Here is a 20,899-nt window from a genome sequence, read left to right as displayed (position 1 = left end):
TGGACCTGAAAGCTAACTAGAGCCAGCAGTGGTGTTAAAGCCAAAGAATATGATGCGTCTTGGAAACGATTGCATTGCCTGGAGCAAATTGTTCTCGGTCATTTTAAGTCTACAAAGGAGCAGTAGTTGGAACTTTGCAACAATCTGACGAGCAGAGATGTCTGCTAGGTCTATTAGTGTAGAGTGACCATATTTTCTAAACCGAATCTGAAGATATGCAGGGTGGGAGAACAGCAAAGTAGCCAGGGAAGAAAATGTAGATTGCGCAGTGTTGCATTTTTTAGTAGTTACACATATACACTACAAATGTAAAACCGATGTGCATATAATTACCGCAGATGTGACGTCACATTATTGAAGCACATTCAGACACTATTATAAAAAAAAAAGAAAAAATTGTATTGATATAGTGCATTACATGACCACCAGATGTCTCAAAGCGCTTTACAGCCAATGAAGTACTTTTGGAGTGTAGTCACTGTTGCAATGTAGGAAACACGGCAGCCAATTTGTGTACAGCAAACTCCCACAAACAGCAATGTGATAATGACCAAATAATCTGTTTTTGTTATGTTCATTGAGAGATAAATATTGGCCAGGATACAGAGAATAACTCCCCTGCTCCTCTTCGAAATAGTGCCATGGGATCTTTTACGTCCACTTGAGAGAGCAGACAGGGCCTCGGTTTAACGTCTCATCTGAAAGACTGTATCTCCGACAGAGCAGCACTCCCTCAGTGCTGCATTGACGTGTTAGCCTAGATTTTTGTGCTCATGTCCCTGGAGTGGGACTCGAAGCCATAACCTTCTGACTCAGAGGCGAGAGTGCTATCCACTGAGCCATAGTTGACACTGCAAAGTAGTACAATAACACTGTTCAGGATTGTCAGTTTTTCCTGACCACCATCTGCGCTGCTGCAGACTCTTGTTGATGCTTGTCCTTTTGTCTCCGCTGCGCTCAAGCGTCGTAGACCATTTAAAAAAAAATAAACATGTCGTACATTAACAAAATCATTGGGCATAACTGTCACCGAGCGATCGACTTCCAAATTGCGACCATTTTGAAATGTGGCGGGGGTTGAGGGGGGGGAAAGAGATGGCAAAATTAGAAGTCTGTCGAACAATCGCCGACCGTCTGTAATTCAAACTGGAACATTCCATAGCGAAGGAAGGGGGCGGGAAATGGGGGTTTGGTTTTTGAATGAGACTGGGTCGGGAATGCAGCCAAACTTGCTGGCAGTGCGTTGCCGCCCCTCAGCGCTTGATTGATATGGACGCTAACCAATAGACCAGCCCCTTACACCGCAGAGTCCGCCTCGGGGCTGGCCTCCCAGCCAGTCTGCACTCTCAGTGGGTGTGATTAACAGGAGGTGCCTGGGAAGGAAACATGTAATCACGGTAGGGTGAACCGGCGCCCTGTGTAGCTTTGTAGTCCATTGACGTGTTGCGTAGTGTGAGCTTGGTAGATATCCCTATGTATATAATGTGCAGTGTATGTGTGCTGTACGTTATATTCCAACATGAGAAATTAAAAGTTAGGATAATCGGGGATGAGTTTTATGATCCGGGGACTCTTCCGGAGACATTGTTAGCCCAGGGGCATACTACCTCATCCGGGGACTGTCCCTGGAAATCGCAACCATATGGTCATCCTTTATTAGTGTTCTTACTCATTCCAGGTTGTATCTTTGATTGGCTTACCGACTGAGAGGCCATTCTAGCATTGTACTTGCCAAATGAGATATGTGCTGAATCAGCACTCTGCCCAAGCTCAACAGTGTGGAGTGTGGTTGCATGAATAAACTCTGTACTTAGAATTACACTATGCAGAATTTTACAGCACAGAAACAGGCCATTCGGCCCAACACACGCATGCCGGTGTTTATGCTCCAAATAAGTCTCCTCCCATCTTGCTTCATCTCACCCTATCAACACATCCTTCTGTTCCTTTCTCATTTATGTCCTTATCTAATTAAGATTAACTCTGGATTATTTTGAATATTTGTGTGTATGTTGATATAAGTTCCATAATGAGACAGTTGGGTTCAATGTTTTAATGACCCACAATGTATTTGTCGTCTTTTTTTATCTGCACGTTTTTACTCGGATGAATGTAGTAATGTGAAGCACAGAAATGAACAAATACTAAAAATAAAATATAAAGATGTGCATGCCATGAGAGTCTGCAATTGGTCGATTAATCAGAAGCCATTCTGAGAGAGGATAAAGTCATGAGCCTCTGCTAAATAACCAAGTTCTTGTTATGCAACAGCAAATTAAGCCTCTTATTTTCTGCTCTAATCGCCTTTCACCCTCAGGCAGGCATTGTTTCACTGAAACTTTTGTTCAGTTCAAATAACCACTTTTGAAATAACTCTTTGAAAAAAAACCAGAAGGGAATCGGAGGAAAAGAACCCTCCACTGGCTGGAGTCCTACCTAAGCACAAAGGAAGATGGTTGTGGTTGTTGGAGGCCTATCATCTCAGCCCCAGGCCCAACTATCTTTAGCTGCTTCATCAGTGATCTTTCCTGTATCATAAGGTCAGAAATGGGGATGTTCACTGATGATTGCAGTGTTCCGTTCCCTTCACAGCTCTGCAGATAATGCAGGAGTCTCCATGTGCACCAAGGTCTGGGCTGATAAGTGGAAAGTAACATTTACACCACACAAGTGCCAGGCAACGATCAATGACCAGTGATAACAACAACGTAAAATGTCCCAAGACGCATCATAGAAGTGTTATAAGGCAAAAGTTTGGCAACTAGCCACATAAGAAATTAGGACAGATGGTCAAAGAGGTAGGTTTTAAGGAGCATCTTAAAGGAGGAAAGAAAGGCGGAGAGGTTTAGGGAGGGAGTTCTAGAGATTAGGGCCTAGGCAGCTGAAGCCATGGCCACCGATGGTTGAGTGATTATAGTCAGGGATGATCAAGAGGGCAGAACTATCTCCCCATGACATTCAGTGGCATTACCATCGTTCAATCCCCCATCAAAGTCCTGGAAGTCACCATTGACCAGAAACTTAACTGGACCAGCCACACAAATATTGTGGCTACATGAGCAGGTCAGAGACTGGGTATTCTGCAGCAAATTACTCATCTCTTGACTCCCCAAAGCTTTTCCACCATCTACAAGGCACAAGTCAGGTGTGTGATGGAATGAATACTCTCCAATTACGTGAATGAGTGCAGCTCCAACAACACTCGAGAAGCTCGCCATCATCCAAGACAAAACAGCTCACTTGTTTGGCACCCCATCCACCACCTTAAACATTCACTCTGTCCACCACCGGCGCACCGTGGCTGCAGTGAGTACTGTCTACAAGATGCACTGCAGCAACTCACCAAGGCTTCTTCAACAGCAGCTCCCCAACCAGCGACCTCTACCGCTTACAAGGTCAAGAGCAGCAGGCACATGGGAACACCACCACCTCCAAGTTCCCCAAGTCACACATCATCCTGACTTGGAAATATATCCTTCATCACTGGGTCAAAATTCTGGAACACCCTACCTCATAGCACCGTGGGAGTATCTTCACCATACGGACTGCAGCGGTTCAAGGCGGCAACTTACCACCATCTTCTCGAGGGAAATTAGGGATGGGCAATAAATGCGGGCCTTGTCAATGATGCTCACATCCCAAGAATGAATTTTTAAAAAAAGGTTCCATATGTTTGACTCTTTTTGCTTTTAAGCTCTTAGGTGTCAAAACAACATTTCCATTAACTGCTTGATGCGGCGGTTCCCAGAAAAACTCCCAACAATGCTTTATACATATCCATAATAAATAAAAAAATGTACGCCTGTGCACACTTCCTGTCAATGCTTATGATGATAAATTTATAAGGGTAATGCTGTAATTACCCCGCTCTATTGGAAGGCACTGCAGCACCACCACGGGCAGGAGGTTGTAATTACAACACTAAGTTTACATAGGCAGTTGCCATTATAAATGTAGACATAGTAAATTGTAATGAAAATAAATATTAAACGACAAAATTTCCAACTTCAAAATGATGACTGGATTACTCTACAACCCTGCTTCACTATAAGACTATAGTTAGTCTTTACTCCCTGTGTGTAACACCACAAGAGATTGACTAGTATGTAGTTAAATCTTAAAGAAACGAACAGTTTGTATGTCTGTCAAGCATACTAATCTTCATAATAGAATGAACAAGTTTTTTCACACTTCAAACTTCTTGCTGGAGAGAATGCTACAAAACCTCTAAGAACATTTTTCAGTACAGGTGCCAATCACAGTTAGACTAATAAACGTATCATTTTTGTTTGGGGTTCTGTAATTTTCTCATTTTGACACCACAAAGTGCTTTGCAGCCAATTAATTATGTTTCGTCCTTGTGATATAAATCTGGCAGCCAATTTGCACACAACAAGATCCCACATACAACAATGAGAAAAATGACCAGTTAATCTGGTTTTGGGTGGCACTGTTGATAAGAGAATTTTTGGCTAAGACACTGCGAGTACTCCTTGTTCTTCCAGTAGTGCCTGAGGATATTTTATGTCCATGTGTACAGGTAGATGGGGCTTTGATTTAATGTGCCATCTGAAGGACTGCACCTGACGGTGCAGCACTCCTGCAGTATTATGACAGGTACGATGGGCAAAAGTGAATTGCAGTGGATGAGGGGGAAATTTCAATGTTTCTGAAAAAATATGAAAAAAGGGAAAGTTAAAAGTACTTTCATTTAGATAATAAGTGACTGTTTCTTAATACAATGTGTGAAGAAGGATGCGAGGATGTATACTGTACTAGACTTGTTTTGAGCATGGCACCAGAATTGATTAGTGACCTAGAAATTAGTGAATTACTGTTAAACGTAGTATTATGGGTTTAAAAAATACACATGTATAATACTCAAAGATTGAATAGAATATTTGTAAAACTTTTTTTCCAAGCCAGCTTTGTAACTTATTTATAGCTGGATTCAGGTTAGTGGTGTCTCCCATGATGGACTTAGATCTGAGAAGATGTGCCAAATCTGTGGAAATATTAGTGTAGGAGAATAACTTAAAATTATATTTCCATAAGTGGGCTGAGCTGATAACTCACAAGTTATATTCAGCTCAGTTAAAAAGTATAAATCTTATGTCAAACTCCCATGTATTTTTCTATTTATAGGCCTAGGTGAGTATTTATAGTCAAGCATGACTTGGACGCTTCATCTAACTCAAGTTGCAGGTAGGCGTTTGTTAGATCTAACTTTGAAAAGATCTGGCCACCTGTCAGTGTTGTGAACAAATCTTCCACATTTGGCAAGGTATTGGGTAGATTACACTCTAGAATTTTGTTTACGGTTAGCTTATAATCATCACACAACCTTACCTTACGATCTGACTTGTGTACAACAACAATGGGTGTCGCCCAATTACTCAGATCGCTCAACTTTCTCCTTGAGCGTGTATGGTATAGGACGTGGCTTGCAGTAAACTACTCTTGCGTCCTCTGACACGCTCCTTGAAGTCTTGGATCGGATTGCCTGTTTCACGGAACACCTTCAGATACTGCTTGATGACGTCATCTTACAATGCAAATTTCACTTCCACACGAAAAATCTCTTTCCAATCCAGCTTCAGTGATCTAAACCAATTTCTACCTCTCAAGGCAGGCTTGTCTCCTGTCACTACTATGAGAGGGATTCAAATTCTTGGGGCATTGGAACCGGTTCTGGGGGGAGGTGGGACCAGTACAAACCGGACGGTCTGCACCTGGGCAGGTCCGGAACCAATGTCCTAGGGGGAGTGTTTGCTAGTGCTGTTGGGGAGGAGTTAAACTAATATTGCAGGGGGATGGGAACCTATACAGGGAGACAGAGGGAGACAAAAATGAGGCAAAAGCAAAAGACAGAAAGGAGATGAGGAAAAGTGGAGGGCAGAGAAACCCAAGGCAAAGAACAAAAAGGGCCACTGTACAGCAAAATTCTAGAAGGACAAAGGGTGTTAAAAAAGCAAGCCTGAAGGCTTTGTGTCTTAATGCAAGGAGTATCCGCAATAAGGTGGATGAATTAACTGTGCAAATAGATGTTAACAAATATGATGTGATTGGGATTACGGAGACGTGGCTCCAGGATGATCAGGGCTGGGAACTCAACATCCAGGGGTATTCAACATTCAGGAAGGATAGAATAAAAGGAAAAGGAGGTGAGGTAGCATTGCTGGTTAAAGAGGAGATTAATGCAATAGTTAGGAAAGACATTAGCTTGGATGATGTGGAATCTATATGGGTAGAGCTGCAGAACACTAAAGGGCAAAAATCGTTAGTGGGAGTTGTGTACAGACCTCCAAACGTAGTAGTGATGTTGGGGAAGGGCATCAAACAGGAAATTAGGAGTGCATGCAATAAAGGTGCAGCAGTTATAATGGGTGACTTTAATATGCACATAGATTGGGCTAGCCAAACTGGAAGCAATACGGTGGAGGAGGATTTCCTGGAATGCATAAGGGATGGTTTTCTAGACCAATATGTCGAGGAACCAACTAGGGGGGAGGCCATCTTAGACTGGGTGTTGTGTAATGAGAGAGGATTAATTAGCAATCTCATTGTGCGAGGTCCCTTGGGGAAGAGTGACCATAATATGGTGGAATTCTGCATTAGGATGGAGAATGAAACATTTATTTCAGAGACCATGGTCCAGAACTTAAAGAAGGGTAACTTTGAAGGTATGAGGCATGAATTGGCTAAGATAGATTGGCTAATGATACTTAAGGGGTTGACTGTGGATGGGCAATGGCAGGCATTTAGAGACCGCATGGATGAATTACAACAATTGTACATTCCTGTCTGGCGTAAAAATAAAAAAGGGAAGGTGGCTCAACCGTGGCTATCTAGGGAAATCAGGGATAGTATTAAAGCCAAGGAAATGGCATACAAATTGGCCAGAAATAGCAGCGAACCTGGGGACTGGGAGAAATTTAGAACTCAGCAGAGGAGGACAAAGGGTTTGATTAGGGCAGGGAAAATGGAGTACGAGAAGAAGCTTGCAGGGAACATTAAGGCGGATTGCAAAAGTTTCTATAGCTATGTAAAGAGAAAAAGGTTAGTAAAGACAAACGTAGGTCCCCTGCAGTCAGAATCAGGGGAAGTCATAACTGGGAACAAAGAAATGGCAGACCAATTGAACAAGTACTTTGGTTCAGTATTCACTAAGGAGGACACAAACAACCTTCCGGATATAAAAGTGGTCAGAGGGTCTATTAAGGAGGAGGAACTGAGGGAAATCTTTATTAGTCGGGAAATTGTGTTGGGGAAATTGATGGGATTGAAGGCCGATAAATCCCCAGGGCCTGATGGACTGCATCCCAGAGTACTTAAGGAGGTGGCCTTGGAAATAGTGGATGCATTGACAGTCATTTTCCAACATTCCATTGACTCTGGATCAGTTCCTATCGAGTGGAGGGTCGCCAATGTAACCCCACTTTTTAAAAAAGGAGGGAGAGAGAAAGCAGGGAATTATAGACCGGTCAGCCTGACATCAGTAGTGGGTAAAATGATGGAATCAATTATTAAGGATGTCATAGCAGCGCATTTGGAAAGAGGTGATATGATAGGTCCAAGTCAGCATGGATTTGTGAAAGGGAAATCATGCTTGACAAATCTTCTGGAATTTTTTGAGGATGTTTCCAATAAAGTGGACAAAGGAGCACCAGTTGATGTGGTATATTTGGACTATCAGAAGGCTTTCGACAAGGTCCCACACAGGAGATTAATGTGCAAAGTTAAAGCACATGGGATTGGGGGTAGTGTGCTGACGTGGATTGAGAACTGGTTGTCAGACAGGAAGCAAAGAGTAGGAGTAAATGGGTACTTTTCGGAATGGCAGGCAGTGACTAGTGGGGTACCGCAGGGTTCTGTGCTGGGGCCCCAGCTGTTTACATTGTACATTAATGATTTAGACGAGGGGATTAAATGTAGTATCTCCAAATTTGCGGATGACACTAAGTTGGGTGGCAGTGTGAGCTGCGAGGAGGATGCTATGAGGCTACAGAGTGACTTGGATAGGTTAGGTGAGTGGGCAAATGCGTGGCAGATGAAGTATAATGTGGATAAATGTGAGGTTATCCACTTTGGTGATAAAAACAGAGAGACAGACTATTATCTGAATGGTGACAGATTAGGAATGGGGAAGGTGCAACGAGACCTGGGTGTCATGGTACATCAGTCATTGAAGGTTGGCATACAGGTACAGCAGGCGGTTAAGAAAGCAAATGGCATGTTGGCCTTCATAGCGAGGGGATTTGAGTACAGGGGCAGGGAGGTGTTGCTACAGTTGTACAGGGCCTTGGTGAGGCCACACCTGGAGTATTGTGTACAGTTTTGGTCTCCTAACTTGAGGAAGGACATTCTTGCTATTGAGGGAGTGCAGCGAAGATTCACCAGACTGATTCCCGGGATGGTGGGACTGACCTATCAAGAAAGACTGGATCAACTGGGCTTGTATTCACTGGAGTTCAGAAGAGTGAGAGGGGACCTCATAGAAACGTTTAAAATTCTGACGGGTTTGGACAGGTTGGATGCAGGAAGAATGTTCCCAATGTTGGGGAAGTCCAGAACCAGGGGTCACACTCTAAGGATAAGGGGTAAGCCATTTAGGACCGAGATAAGGAGAAACTTCTTCACCCAGAGAGTGGTGAACCTGTGGAATTCTCTACCACAGGATGTAGTTGAGGACAATTCACTAAATATATTCAAAAGGGAGTTAGATGAAGTCCTTACTACTCGGGGGATCAAGGGGTATGGCGTGAAAGCAGGAAGTGGGTACTGAAGTTTCATGTTCAGCCATGAACTCATTGAATGGCGGTGCAGGCTAGAAGGGCTGAATGGCCTGCTCCTGCACCTATTTTCTATGTTTCTATGAGAGGCAAGCTCTGATACTGATCCTTGTATTTCACTGGTATGGTGACACTTCCTACTGCTGGGATTTTCAATTCTGAGTAGCCTCCCAACTCTATCTTCGATTTCTCTAGTCAATAATCACGCAATTTCTCGCGATATGGCGATTCCGGTACTCAGTGCCGATTTCTATGGGTATCCTGGTTCCTGCGATGTCTACATGGATGACGATACTTCACGAATCGCTGTTAGATATCTTCATAACATAAGAAAAGCCATTTGGCCCTTTTTGAGCTTGCTCCGCCATTCAATAAGATCATGGCTGATTTGATCATGGATTCGGTTCCACTTCCCTGTCCGCTCCCCATAACTCTTTACTCCCTTATCGCTTAAAAATCTGTCTACCTCTGCCTTAAATATATTCAATGACCCAGCCCCCACAGCTCTCTGGGGCAGAGAATTCCACAGATTTACAACCCTCGGAGAGAAGAAATTTCTCCTCATCTCAGTTTTAAATGGGCGGCCCCTTATTCTGAGACTATGTCCCCTAGTTTTAGTTTCCCCTATGAGTGGAAATATTCTCTCTGCATCCACCTTGTCGAGCTTCCTCATTACCATAAGTTTCAATAAGATCATCGTTCATTCTTCTGAACTCCAATGTGTATAGGCCCAACCTACTCAACCTATCTTCATAAGTCAACCCTTTCATCTCCGGAATCAACCTAGTGAACCTTCTTTGAACAGCCTCCAATGCAAGTATATCCTTCCTTAAATACGGAGACCAAAACTGTACGCAGTACTCCAGATGTGGCCGCATCAATACCCTGTACAGTTGTAGCAGGACTTCTCTAACTTTTATACTCTATCCCCCTTGCAATAAAGGCCAACATTCCATTTGCCTTCCTAATTACTTGCTGTACCTGCATACTAACTTATTGTGTTTCATGCACAAGGACCCCCAGGTCTCTGTACTGCAGCACTTTGTAATTTTTCTCCATTTAAATTATAATTTGCTTTTCTATTATTTCTGCCAAAGTGGATAACCTCACATTTTCCCACATTATACTCCATCTGCCAAATTTTTGCCCACTCACTTAGCCTGTCTATATCCCTTTGCAGATTTTTTGTGTCCTCACAATTTGCTTTCCCACCCATCTTTGTTCATCAGCAAACTTGGCTACATTACACTCGGTCCCTTCATCCAAGTCATTAGTATAGATTGTGAATAGTTGAGGACCCAGCACCGATCCCTGCGGCACCCCACTAGTCACTGTTTGCCAACCGGAAAATGACCCATTTATCCCGACTCTCTATTTTCTGTTAGTTAGCCAATCCTCTATCCATACTAATATATTACTCCCAACCCCACAAGCTCTTATCTTGTGCAGCAACATCTTATGTGGCACCTTATCGAATGCCTTCTGGAAATCCAAATACACCACATCCACTGGTTCATCCTGCTCGTTACATCCTCAAAGAACTCCAGCAAATTTGTCAAACATGACTTCCCTTTCATAAAACCATGCTGACTCTGCTTGATTGAATCATGCTTTTTCAAATGTCCTGTTACTGCTTCCTTAATAATGGACTCCTACCCAACGACAGATATTAGGCTAACGGCCTATAGTTTCCTGCTTTTTGTTTGCCTCCTTTTTTAAATAGGGGTTTTAGATTTGCGGTTTTCCAATCTGCTGGGACCGCCCTAGAATCCAGGGAATTTTGGTTGATTACAACCAAATCATGCACTATATCTGCAGCCACTTCTCAAACATAGAAAAATAGGTGCCCTTCTAGCCTGCACCGCCATTCAATGAGTTCATGGCTGAACATGCAACTTCAGTACCCCATTCCTGCTTTCTCACCATACCCCTTGATTCCCCGAGTAGTAAGGACTTCATCTAACTCCTTTTTGAATATATTTAGTGAATTGGCCTCAACAACCTTCTGTGGTAGAGAATTCCACAGGTTCACCACTCTCTGGGTAAAGAAATTCCTCCTCATCTCGGTCCTAAATGGCTTACCCCTTATCCTTAGACTGTGTCCCCTGGTTCTGGACTTCCCCAACATTGGGAACATTCTTCCTGCATCTAACCTGTCTAACCCCGTCAGAATTTTAAACGTTTCTATGAGGTCCCCTCTCATTCTTCTGAACTCCAGTGAATACAAGCCCAGTTGATCCAGTCTTTCTTGATAGGTCAGTCCCGCCATCCCGGGAATCAGTCTGGTGAACCTTCGCTACACTCCCTCAATAGCAAGAATGTCCTTCCTCAGGTTAGGAGACCAAAACTGTACACAATACTCCAGGTGTGGCCTCACCAAGGCCCTGTACAACTGTAGCAACACCTCCCTGCCCCTGTACTCAAATCCCCTCGCTATGAAGGCCAACATGCCATTTGCTTTCTTAACCGCCTGCTGTACCTGCATGCCAACCTTCAATGACTGATGTACCATGACACCCAGGTCTCATTGCACCTCCCCTGTTCCTAATCTGTCACCATTCAGATAATAGTCTGTCTCTCTGTTTTTACCACCAAAGTGGATAACCACATTTATCCACATTATACTTCATCTGCCATGCATTTGCCCACTCACCTAACCTATCCAAGTCGCTCTGCAGCCTCATAGCATCCTCCTCGCAGCTCACACTGCCACCCAACGTAGTGTCATCCGCAAATTTGAAGATACTACATTTAAACCCCTCGTCTAAATCATTAATATACAGTGTAAACAGTTGGGGCCCCAGCACAGAACCTTGCGGTACCCCACTAGTCACTGCCTGCCATTCTGAAAAGTCCCCATTTACTCCTACTCTTTGCTTCCTGTCTGACAACCAGTTCTCAATCCATGTCAGCACACTACCCCCAATCCCATGTGCTTTAACTTTGCACATTAATCTCTTGTGTGGGACCTTGTCGAAAGCCTTCTGAAATTCCAAATATACCACATCAACTGGTTCTCCCTTGTCCACTCTACTGGAAACATCCTCAAAAAATTCCAGAAGATTTGTCAAGCATGATTTCCCTTTCACAAATCCATGCTGACTTGGACCTATCATATCACCTCTTTCCAAATGCGCTGCTATGACATCCTTAATAATTGATTCCATCATTTTACCCACTACTGATGTCAGGCTGACCGGTCTATAATTCCCTGTTATCTCTCTCCCTCCTTTTTTAAAAAGTGGGGTTACATTGGCTTCCCTCCACTCCATAGGAACTGATCCAGAGTCAATGGAATGTTGGAAAATGACTGTCAATGCATCCACTATTTCCAAGGCCACCTCCTTAAGTACTCTGGGATGCAGCCCATCAGGCCCTAGGGATTTATCGGCCTTCAATCCCATCAATTTCCCCAACACAATTTCCCGACTAATAAAGATTTCCCTCAGTTCCTCCTCGTTACTAGACCCTCCGACCCCTTTTATATCGGGAAGGTTGTTTGTGTCCTCCTTAGTGAACACCGAACCAAAGTACTTGTTCAATTGGTCCGCCATTTCTTTGTTCCCCGTTATGACTTCCCCTGATTCTGACTGCAGGGGACCTACGTTTGTCTTTACTAACCTTTTTCTCTTTACATATCTATAGAAACTTTTGCAATCCGTCTTAATGTTCCCTGCAAGCTGCTTCTCGTACTCCATTTTCCCTGCCCTAATCAAACCCTTTGTCCTCCTCTGCTGAGTTCTAAATTTCTCCCAGTCCCCGGGTTCGCTGCTATTTCTGGCCAATTTGCATGCCACTTCCTTGGCTTTAATACTGTCCCTGATTTCCCTTGATAGCCACGGATGAGCCACCTTCCCTTTTTTATTTTTACGCCAGACAGGAAGTACAATTGTTGTAGTTCATCCATGCGTTCTCTAAATGTCTGCCATTGCCCATCCACAGTCAACCCCTTCAGTATCATTCGCCAATGTAAGGATGTAAGGGACTTGTCCGCCTTTAGTCCCATTATTTTATCTAGTAGTACTTCATTAATGATAGTGATTGTATTAAGTTCCTCCCTACCTGTAGCCCCTTGATTATCCACTATTGGGATATTTTTAGTGTCTTCTACCGTGAAGACCGATACAAAATATTTGTTTAACGTCTCTGCCATTTCCTTGTTCTCCATTATTAATTCCCTAGTCTCATCCTCCAGGGGACCAACATTTACTTTAGCCACTCTTTTCCTTTTTTATGTACCTGTTCGTGATCCTGATGACGAGAATCTCCAGAAACTCCTCGTCCTGCTGCCTCTCTTTAATGTTAGCATATCCTGTACATCTGCTTTCAATTTACCGTCCTGCCCACCTCTATTCCTTTATTATTAGTTGTTAATGCTATGATTCACTAGTGCGCCCTTTCCCTTTTGCTCTCCAGTGAGAGAAAACAGGGAATGCTATCGTACATTAGGCTATTCAAAGCTGCACAACAGATATGCATAGATTCTATTAATGGTATAGCTTCTCTAGAATAAAACTCATATTTGTTTAGACTGTGAGGCCGAGAGTAACTCTCTTACCAAATAATGTTTTTTTTATCCCTATCTCGTTGGAAGGGGAAGGTGCAGCAGTGAATCCTGGCAGCCAGGCAGGCTATGGAATGATTGCTTCCTGCTTATGTACTGACCTCTCCTTCTAGATTTCTCACTCCAAATTGTTAGCAGATGTACAATGTGTTAATGACGCAAATGTGGTTAGCAAATCATGTATCTCTTTTGGAGGCAGAACACTAAGTGCAAAAGGAAGGGAAAGGACTTGCATTTAAATACTATCTTTCACGACCATAAGATATCCCGAAGCACTTTACAGCCAATAAAGTACTTTTGAAGTGTATTCACTGTTGTAATGTAGGGAAACACAGCAGCCAATTTGTACACAGCAAGGTCACATAAACAGCAAAGAGATACATGATCACATAATCTAATTTTTAGTGATGTTGGTTGAGGGATAAATATTGGTCAAGATACCGGTAGAACTCCCCTGCAATTCTTTGAATAGTGCTATGCGATTTTTTATTGAGAGGGTAGACGAGGGGTCGGTTTAATGTCTCCTCTGAAAAATGGCACCTCTGACAGTGCAACACTCGCTCCACATTGTGCTGAAGTGCCGCCTAGGACTATGTGCTTAGGTCTCTGGAGTTGGGCTTAAATCCGTGACATTCTGACTCAAAGGTGAGAGTGCTACCACTAGCCAAGGCTGATACTTGATAAAACAATGAGTATCTGGCTGATGAAATGCATCCACTGCTGTTTCTCTCTCCACAGATGCTGCCTGACCCGCTGAAATTTCTAGCATTTTCTGTTTTTATTTCAGATTCCAGCAACTGCAGTATTTTGCTTTTGTAGCACTGCTATTACTTATTGAGGCACAATCTTCCTGATATGTTTTCAAGCCATTTGGAAAGGGTTGTAAGCAGAACACAGACTTTTGTGTCTTTAAAAATATTTTGATGCAGAACATAAAGTAATATTCTTACCTTAATGAACTTACTTCTTGGACTGGACTATAAATGATGCCTTGCAGTTGCCAGGACAGTATTAATCTCTGCTGAAGCTCCTAATCAGGCACATTCTGCCTCTTCCTGAAGTACTCTATAAGAGGCTGATGTAGTATATGTGAAAGAAAACTAATGAAAAAATTTAGACGTTTGATTTTGACATCAGGTGCCTAAAATAGTAAAAATGTTCCATTTCCTATCAGTAATATCCCTCACTTTGATGAGCTCAAAGTTAACCAGATATAAATACTTTAAAAAAAATACTACTTGGAAGATTATTAGTCCTTTAAGTTGTGTATTCCAACACACATCCCCCACTTTAGTTTTTTATTTGAACATTTTACATCAAAATAAGGGTGCTATATTATGACGAAAGCTGCATGTTGAAGCACTAATTTGCTATGCCATCGAGTTACTTTCTGCAGAAGGGGGAATTGAAATGAAGTTGATTAGTTGCCTCAAAACATTTTTGTACACCTTCCATGTTTCTGCCAATCCTGCTTTAATACCATTCATTTTATTATTTGCTCGCTGCCATTCTTTTTTGCATGGTCTATATTATGTTATTAATAAAATGAAAATAATTCTGTTAAAGTAGTGCTGAACTATACATTTTTAGACTGAAAGATTATTGTGATGTCCTTGCTATAGAATAATAGTTACGTGACTTAGAGGGGAATGCAGTGAAGGAATTAATGAGTGCCATCACAAATTAATCAGTTATTGAGAACATAGTACATGTGCTGTATTGAAATTAAAAGTTTATTTGTCATATTACAAAATTAGAATCCATGCAAAACCTCTAACTTAAAACAATTGTCCGCACAACATAGGTAGTCAAGCCATACTTTGTGCACTGATGAGAGATAGTTTCATAGAATGATAAAATGGATTTAGCACTGAAGGAGACCATTTGACCAGTCGAGCCCATGCTGGCTCTCTGCAAGAGCACTTCAGCTAGTCCCACTCCCCGTCCTTATCGTAGCCCTGCAAATATTTTTCCTTCAGGTACTTATCCAGTTACCTTTTGAAAGCCACAATTGAATCTGCCTCCATCACCCTTTCAAATAGTGCATTCCAGATCCTAACCACTCGCTGCGTAAAAAAGTTTTTCCTCCTGTTGCCTCTGGTTCTTCTGCCAGTCACCTTAAATGCCTCTGATTCTCGACACTTCCGCCAATGGGAACAGTCTCTCTCTATTTATTCTGTCTAGACCTCCCATGATTTTGAACACCTCTATCACCTCTTCTCTCAACCTTCTCTACTCTAAGGAGAACAACCCCAGCTTCTCCAGTCTATCCATGTAACTGAAATCCCTCATCCCTGGAACCATTCTTGTAAATCTTTTCTGCACCCTCCTTCACATGCTTCCTAAAGTGTGGTGCCCAGAATTGGACACAATAATCGAGTTGAGGCTGAACCAGTGTTTTATAAAGGTTCATCATAACTTCCTTGCTTTTGTACTCTATGCCTCTATTTATGAAGCCTAGGATCAGGTATTCTTTTTTAAACCACTTTCTCAACCAGCCCTGCCACCTTCAACGATTTGCGCATGTATACCGCCAGGTTTCTCTGTTCGTGCACCCCCTTTAGAATAGTATCATTTAGTTTATATTGTCTGTCCTCGTTCTTCCTACCATAATGTATCACACTGCACTTTTTTATGTTAAATTTAATCTGCCATGCGTCCACCCATTCCACCAGCCTGTCTATGTCCACTTTAAGTTTATCACTATCCTCCTCACTGTTTACTACACTTCCAAGTTTTGTGTCATCTGCAAATTTTGAAATTGGGCCCTGTACTCCCAAATCTTAGTCATTAATATATATGAAGAAAAGCAGTGGTCGTAGTACCGACCCCTAGGGAACCCCACTGTGTACCTTTCTCTAGTTCGATTTATAAAAATGTTCACCACTACTCTATATTTCTTGTCACTTAGTTAATTTCATATCCATGCTGCCATTGTCCCTTTTATTCCATGGGCTTCAATTTGCTGGCAAGCCTATTATGTGCCACTTTATCAAATGCCTTTTGGAAATCCATGTACACCACGTCAACTGCATTATCCTCATCAACCCTCTCTGTTACCTCATCAAAAAACTCAACCAAGTTAGTTAAACACGATTTGCCTTTAACAAATCCATGCTGGCTTTCCATATCTAATCCACAATTGTCCAAATGACTTAATTTTGTCCCGGATTATCGTTTCTAAAAACTTCCCTACTAGGTTATACTGACTGGCCTGTAGTTGTTGGTTTTATCCTTACACCCTTTTTTAAAATTCTCCAGTCCTCTGGCACCACCCCCGTATCCAAGGAGGATTGGAAGATTATGGCCAGTACCTCTGCAATTTTCATCTTTATTTCCCTCAGCCTCCTAGAATGCATTCCATCCAGTCCTGGTAACTTATCTACTTTAAGTACAGATAGCCTTTCTAGTAACTCCTTTTTATCAATTTTTATCCCATTCAGTATCTTAACTACCTCCTCTTTTACTATGTCATAAAATTTCTTAAGCCACAAACATTATGTTTCAGGTTTCTCAGTTTGTGGGGACCATGCATCCCTGTACTATAGTTATTACATTTACTGATGCAGATGTTGAAAAAAATTAATCAACTAATTTTTTTTTTCCTTTTTTGTAGAATCTGTCTATGACCTACTGCCAAAAGAGCTTCAGCTTCCAACAAGTGAGACAAGTATTGCATCAATGAGTCAGAAAAGTGGTGGTGAGGCAGCGTCTCCTCCTTCAGCTGCAGTTGCTCCTGGTATGCAGTTCTATTCAGTTTCCGTCTTTCCTTGTTTAATTACAGATATGATTGCTGGCAGCTATGTGTGCTGGTACTGCTGGCAGTGGTTCAAGATACAAACTGAACTACTCTAATTCCCAGAGAATCACACAATATAATCAGTGACTGTTTTTATCAGCAACATTATCTGTGTGGGAAAAGTGGAGTGCGGCTACAGTGTATAATGCGGATACTGCATTAAAGTACCTGAGTCCCTGAAATATGCAATCTTTTCAATAAGCATTTATTGTGCAATTATGTCTACATATATTTCAAACTTGCAAAACTTTGTTTATATATTTATTGGTGGTAAATAACTTTGGATATAAGTAAGTATTTAATTCAGTATTTCTAAATATTACTGACATATTCTTGGGAAATATCTTTGTGTTATGTATCGACTGCTTTTTTTCTCCACCCTTTCATTAAACCATTTTTAAATGACAGTGTTAAACTAAATAATTAACAATTTTCAAAGATTTTTATTAAATCTTTTGTATTTCAACTTCTGGTACTAAATTCTAATGTCTTATTTGCAATTTGTAAATCTGTCTTTTAGTAAATCTGAATTTTGGAGCTATTCTGTCAACTAAACTATAGAAATGCAAAATGATTAGGTTTAAATTAACAGTTGCCTCTCGGGCTGCCCAAAAGAGTACAGTAGTTTTTGATGGAATAAAAATAAAAGCTAATGTTAAGCAACATATGGTCATTACTATTTCATGAACTATCCATTGCTTAGAGAATATGATTTGATTGGCTGTCAGATGTGCAGCAATTTCTATTAGTTTAATGGTCTTTTTTCTCTCCTTTCTTTCTCCCCATCACTCTACTTTTCTTCTCTTTCTCTCCCTCCTCCTACCTTTGGCACTCTACTTTTTGCCAAATCACCCACTTTTTTATTCTGTTTTGTCTTCTAATTTTGCTGTCTCTATCTTTCTTGCATACCTTTTCATTTCCATGTGTATGTGTCTTTCTCTTTCTCTCTCCCTCCTTTCTATAAGTCCTCTCTACTGTATGCCTCTCACAATTTCCCTCTCTGTTGTCTTTCTCCCTCACTTTCTATGTCTGCCACACACTTTTCTCCCTTTCACTACATCCCTCTGTAAATTTCTCCTTTTTCTATCATTGCCCATGAAGACTTAATGGCAGACTCAAAGTCCTGATCCTCAGGTGCCTGCAGAAATGATTGCATTTCTCCCTTGGTACAAAACCACAGATCAATTCTCGAGCATCAGTGTAATCCCAAAGTTAATTTCATTAGAGTCTAACCACCATAGATGGGCAAAATTACGAGAGATTGAGAGACTATCCAAGGTGGCATCTTCCAATTCCACCTCCATTACCATCTGCAGGAGGTTGGTCTGTTTTCAAAACATTTTTCTTGGAAAGCAGGAAAACAGGTTAAGGAGAGTTAGAGTCCATTCTGGTCTAATGCCTCCTACACTGAACCACACCAAGGAAGCTTATAACAGTAAACAAATTGCATTAGTATCTTTCATCATCCTATTGCAACATTTTCAAATTTATTAGAAACCTGAGGCAGGGAAGTGGTGCCAGGAGGAAGTAGATGGCTCGGGCTGGAATGCAAAGGCAGGAAGGTGAGTCACGGGAGACAGATTCTAAGAAGGGTTGATCAGACATGGCATGGAGTGAACTGGTATCTAGGAAATAGAGCAGAGTTGTGGGTTTGGGAATGCCAGGTCTGAAGTCACCGGGAGGTTACAAGGACTGGGACCACTTGAAGGGAGCCAGGGAAGATCTGTGGGCGTGGGCCAAGTGGCGACCCATAATTAGTCCTTTGATTCTGTGCTACTAGTGGGAGACCCTGATCTGATTAAGCATTTCTAATCTTTAATTTCTTCACAAATTCTTGGCTGAACAGCCATCGCAAAAATGGTTTTGGCTTCACCATTGGCGCAAACTTTGAGATGTAATTTGAGAGCAAAATTGCTTAAAGCAGACGTAGGCAATATTTTGTTTTACAAAGCATGGGGCTTGCAACTAAGTCAGTATGACATAAAATCAACTTTATAAAGTTTGCAATTGGTTCTGTCGACTGTCTTCCAACATTCAAATGTAATCGCGTTTTGGATGTTTTGTCCAACAACAAAGACTGCTGTTGGAGCCAGAAGTAGAACCCGAGAATGCTAACTACCATGTTGCATTCTGCAAGTCTGAGACCAACACCTATATTGTAAGAATGTCCTTATTCTCGTCAGTCTGATGATGAAATGTGTTCAAGAAAAACTGAACTAATACCACAATTCTGTCTTTTGGGCTGATAGATGTTGGGGGTGGGGGGGGGGGGGGAATAGAAACATAGAAAATAGGTGCAGGAGCAGGCCATTCAGCCCTTCTAGCCTGCACCGCCATTCAATGAGTTCATGGCTGAACATGAAACTTCAGTACCCACTTCCTGCTTTCTCGCCATACCCCTTGATCCCCCAAGTAGTAAGGACTTCATCTAACTCCCTTTTGAATATATTTAGTGAATTGGCCCCAACCACTTTCTGTGGCAGAGAATTCCACAGGTTCACCACTCTCTGGGTGAAGAAGTCTCTCCTCATCTCGGTCCTAAATGGCTTACCCCTTACCCTTAGACTGTGACCCTGGTTCTGGACTTCCCCAATATTGGGAACATTCTTCCTGCATCTAACCTGTCTAAACCCGTCAGAATTTTAAACGTTTCTATGAGGTCCCCTCTCATTCTTCTGAACTCCAGTGAATACAAGCCCAGTTGATCCAGTCTTTCTTGATAGGTCAGTCCCACCATCCCGGGAATCAGTCTGGTGAATCTTCGCTGCACTCCCTCAATAGCAAGAATGTCCTTCCTCAAGTTAGGAGACCAAAATTGTACACAATACTCCAGGTGTGGCCTCACCAAGGCCCTGTACAACTGTAGCAACACCTCCCTGCCCCTGTACTCAAATCCCCTCGCTATGAAGGCCAACATGCCATTTGCTTTCTTAACCGCCTGCTGTACCTGCATGCCAACCTTCAATGACTGATGTACCATGACACCCAGGTCTCGTTGCACCTTCCCTTTTCCTAATCTGTCACCATTCAGATAATAGTCTGTCTCTCTGTTTTTACCACCAAAGTGGATAACCTCACATTTATGGGGGAGGAGAGTTTAGAAATTACTAAAACATTAAGATTTTAATGGTTTTTTAATGTTTTTAAATAAAAATGAAACAACATTTCAATAAAAGAAAATGTAAAGGTAATAGCTTGATAATTTCCAGTCCATAGAAGAAATTTTTAAAAAGCTTGACAGTTAATATCACTTGAAGAAACAAAAACATACCTCTGTGTCTTGAAATTTAACAAAAATTGTTTTCATCATGGCAAAGGGCCTGCCAATGTTGTCATATATAGATCCTAAGAGAAAGTTTGCACTGCACTGTTATGGCACTCCACTTAGTTTTCTACCACTAGATGCTGCAAATGAGCCACAGAAATTTTAGGGGAAAAATGTGTATCTATTATATACACAAGATAATTTTTCCTATAGTATCCTAGTTCTTCTTTGAAGAAAGAGAGTTCTTCAAAATACAAATTTCATGACAAACTGCTTGCATCATAGGTGTTAAATTATAGAATCATGGAAGTTTACAGCACGGAAGGAGGCCATTTTGGCCCATCGTGTCCGCGCTGGCTGACCAAGAGCTATCCAACCTAATCCCACTTTCCAGCTCTTGGTCCGTAGCCATGTAGGTTATGGCACTTTAAGTGCGCATCCAAGTATTTTTTTAATGTGGTGATGGTTTCTGCCTCCAC

The 20,899-nt window shown here is 41.9% G+C and overlaps 1 protein-coding gene across 2 annotated transcripts in view; it reads left to right on the top strand.

The window, feature by feature from the left end:
* Window positions 1-20,899, top strand: part of nfat5b (nuclear factor of activated T cells 5b) — a 218,769-nt gene that overhangs the window by 96,815 nt on the left and 101,055 nt on the right. For both annotated transcript variants that reach the window (XM_070898205.1, XM_070898206.1), the window contains one exon: window positions 16,973-17,095. In XM_070898205.1, the coding sequence (XP_070754306.1) occupies window positions 16,973-17,095 (123 nt within the window). The remainder of the gene's footprint in view (window positions 1-16,972; window positions 17,096-20,899) is intronic.

The sequence above is a fragment of the Pristiophorus japonicus genome, chromosome 13 (genome assembly GCF_044704955.1).
Source record: "Pristiophorus japonicus isolate sPriJap1 chromosome 13, sPriJap1.hap1, whole genome shotgun sequence".
Taxonomy (NCBI): domain Eukaryota; kingdom Metazoa; phylum Chordata; class Chondrichthyes; family Pristiophoridae; genus Pristiophorus; species Pristiophorus japonicus.
Note: the sequence above shows the minus strand (reverse complement) of the source record. Positions and strands in the feature narration are given on the sequence as shown.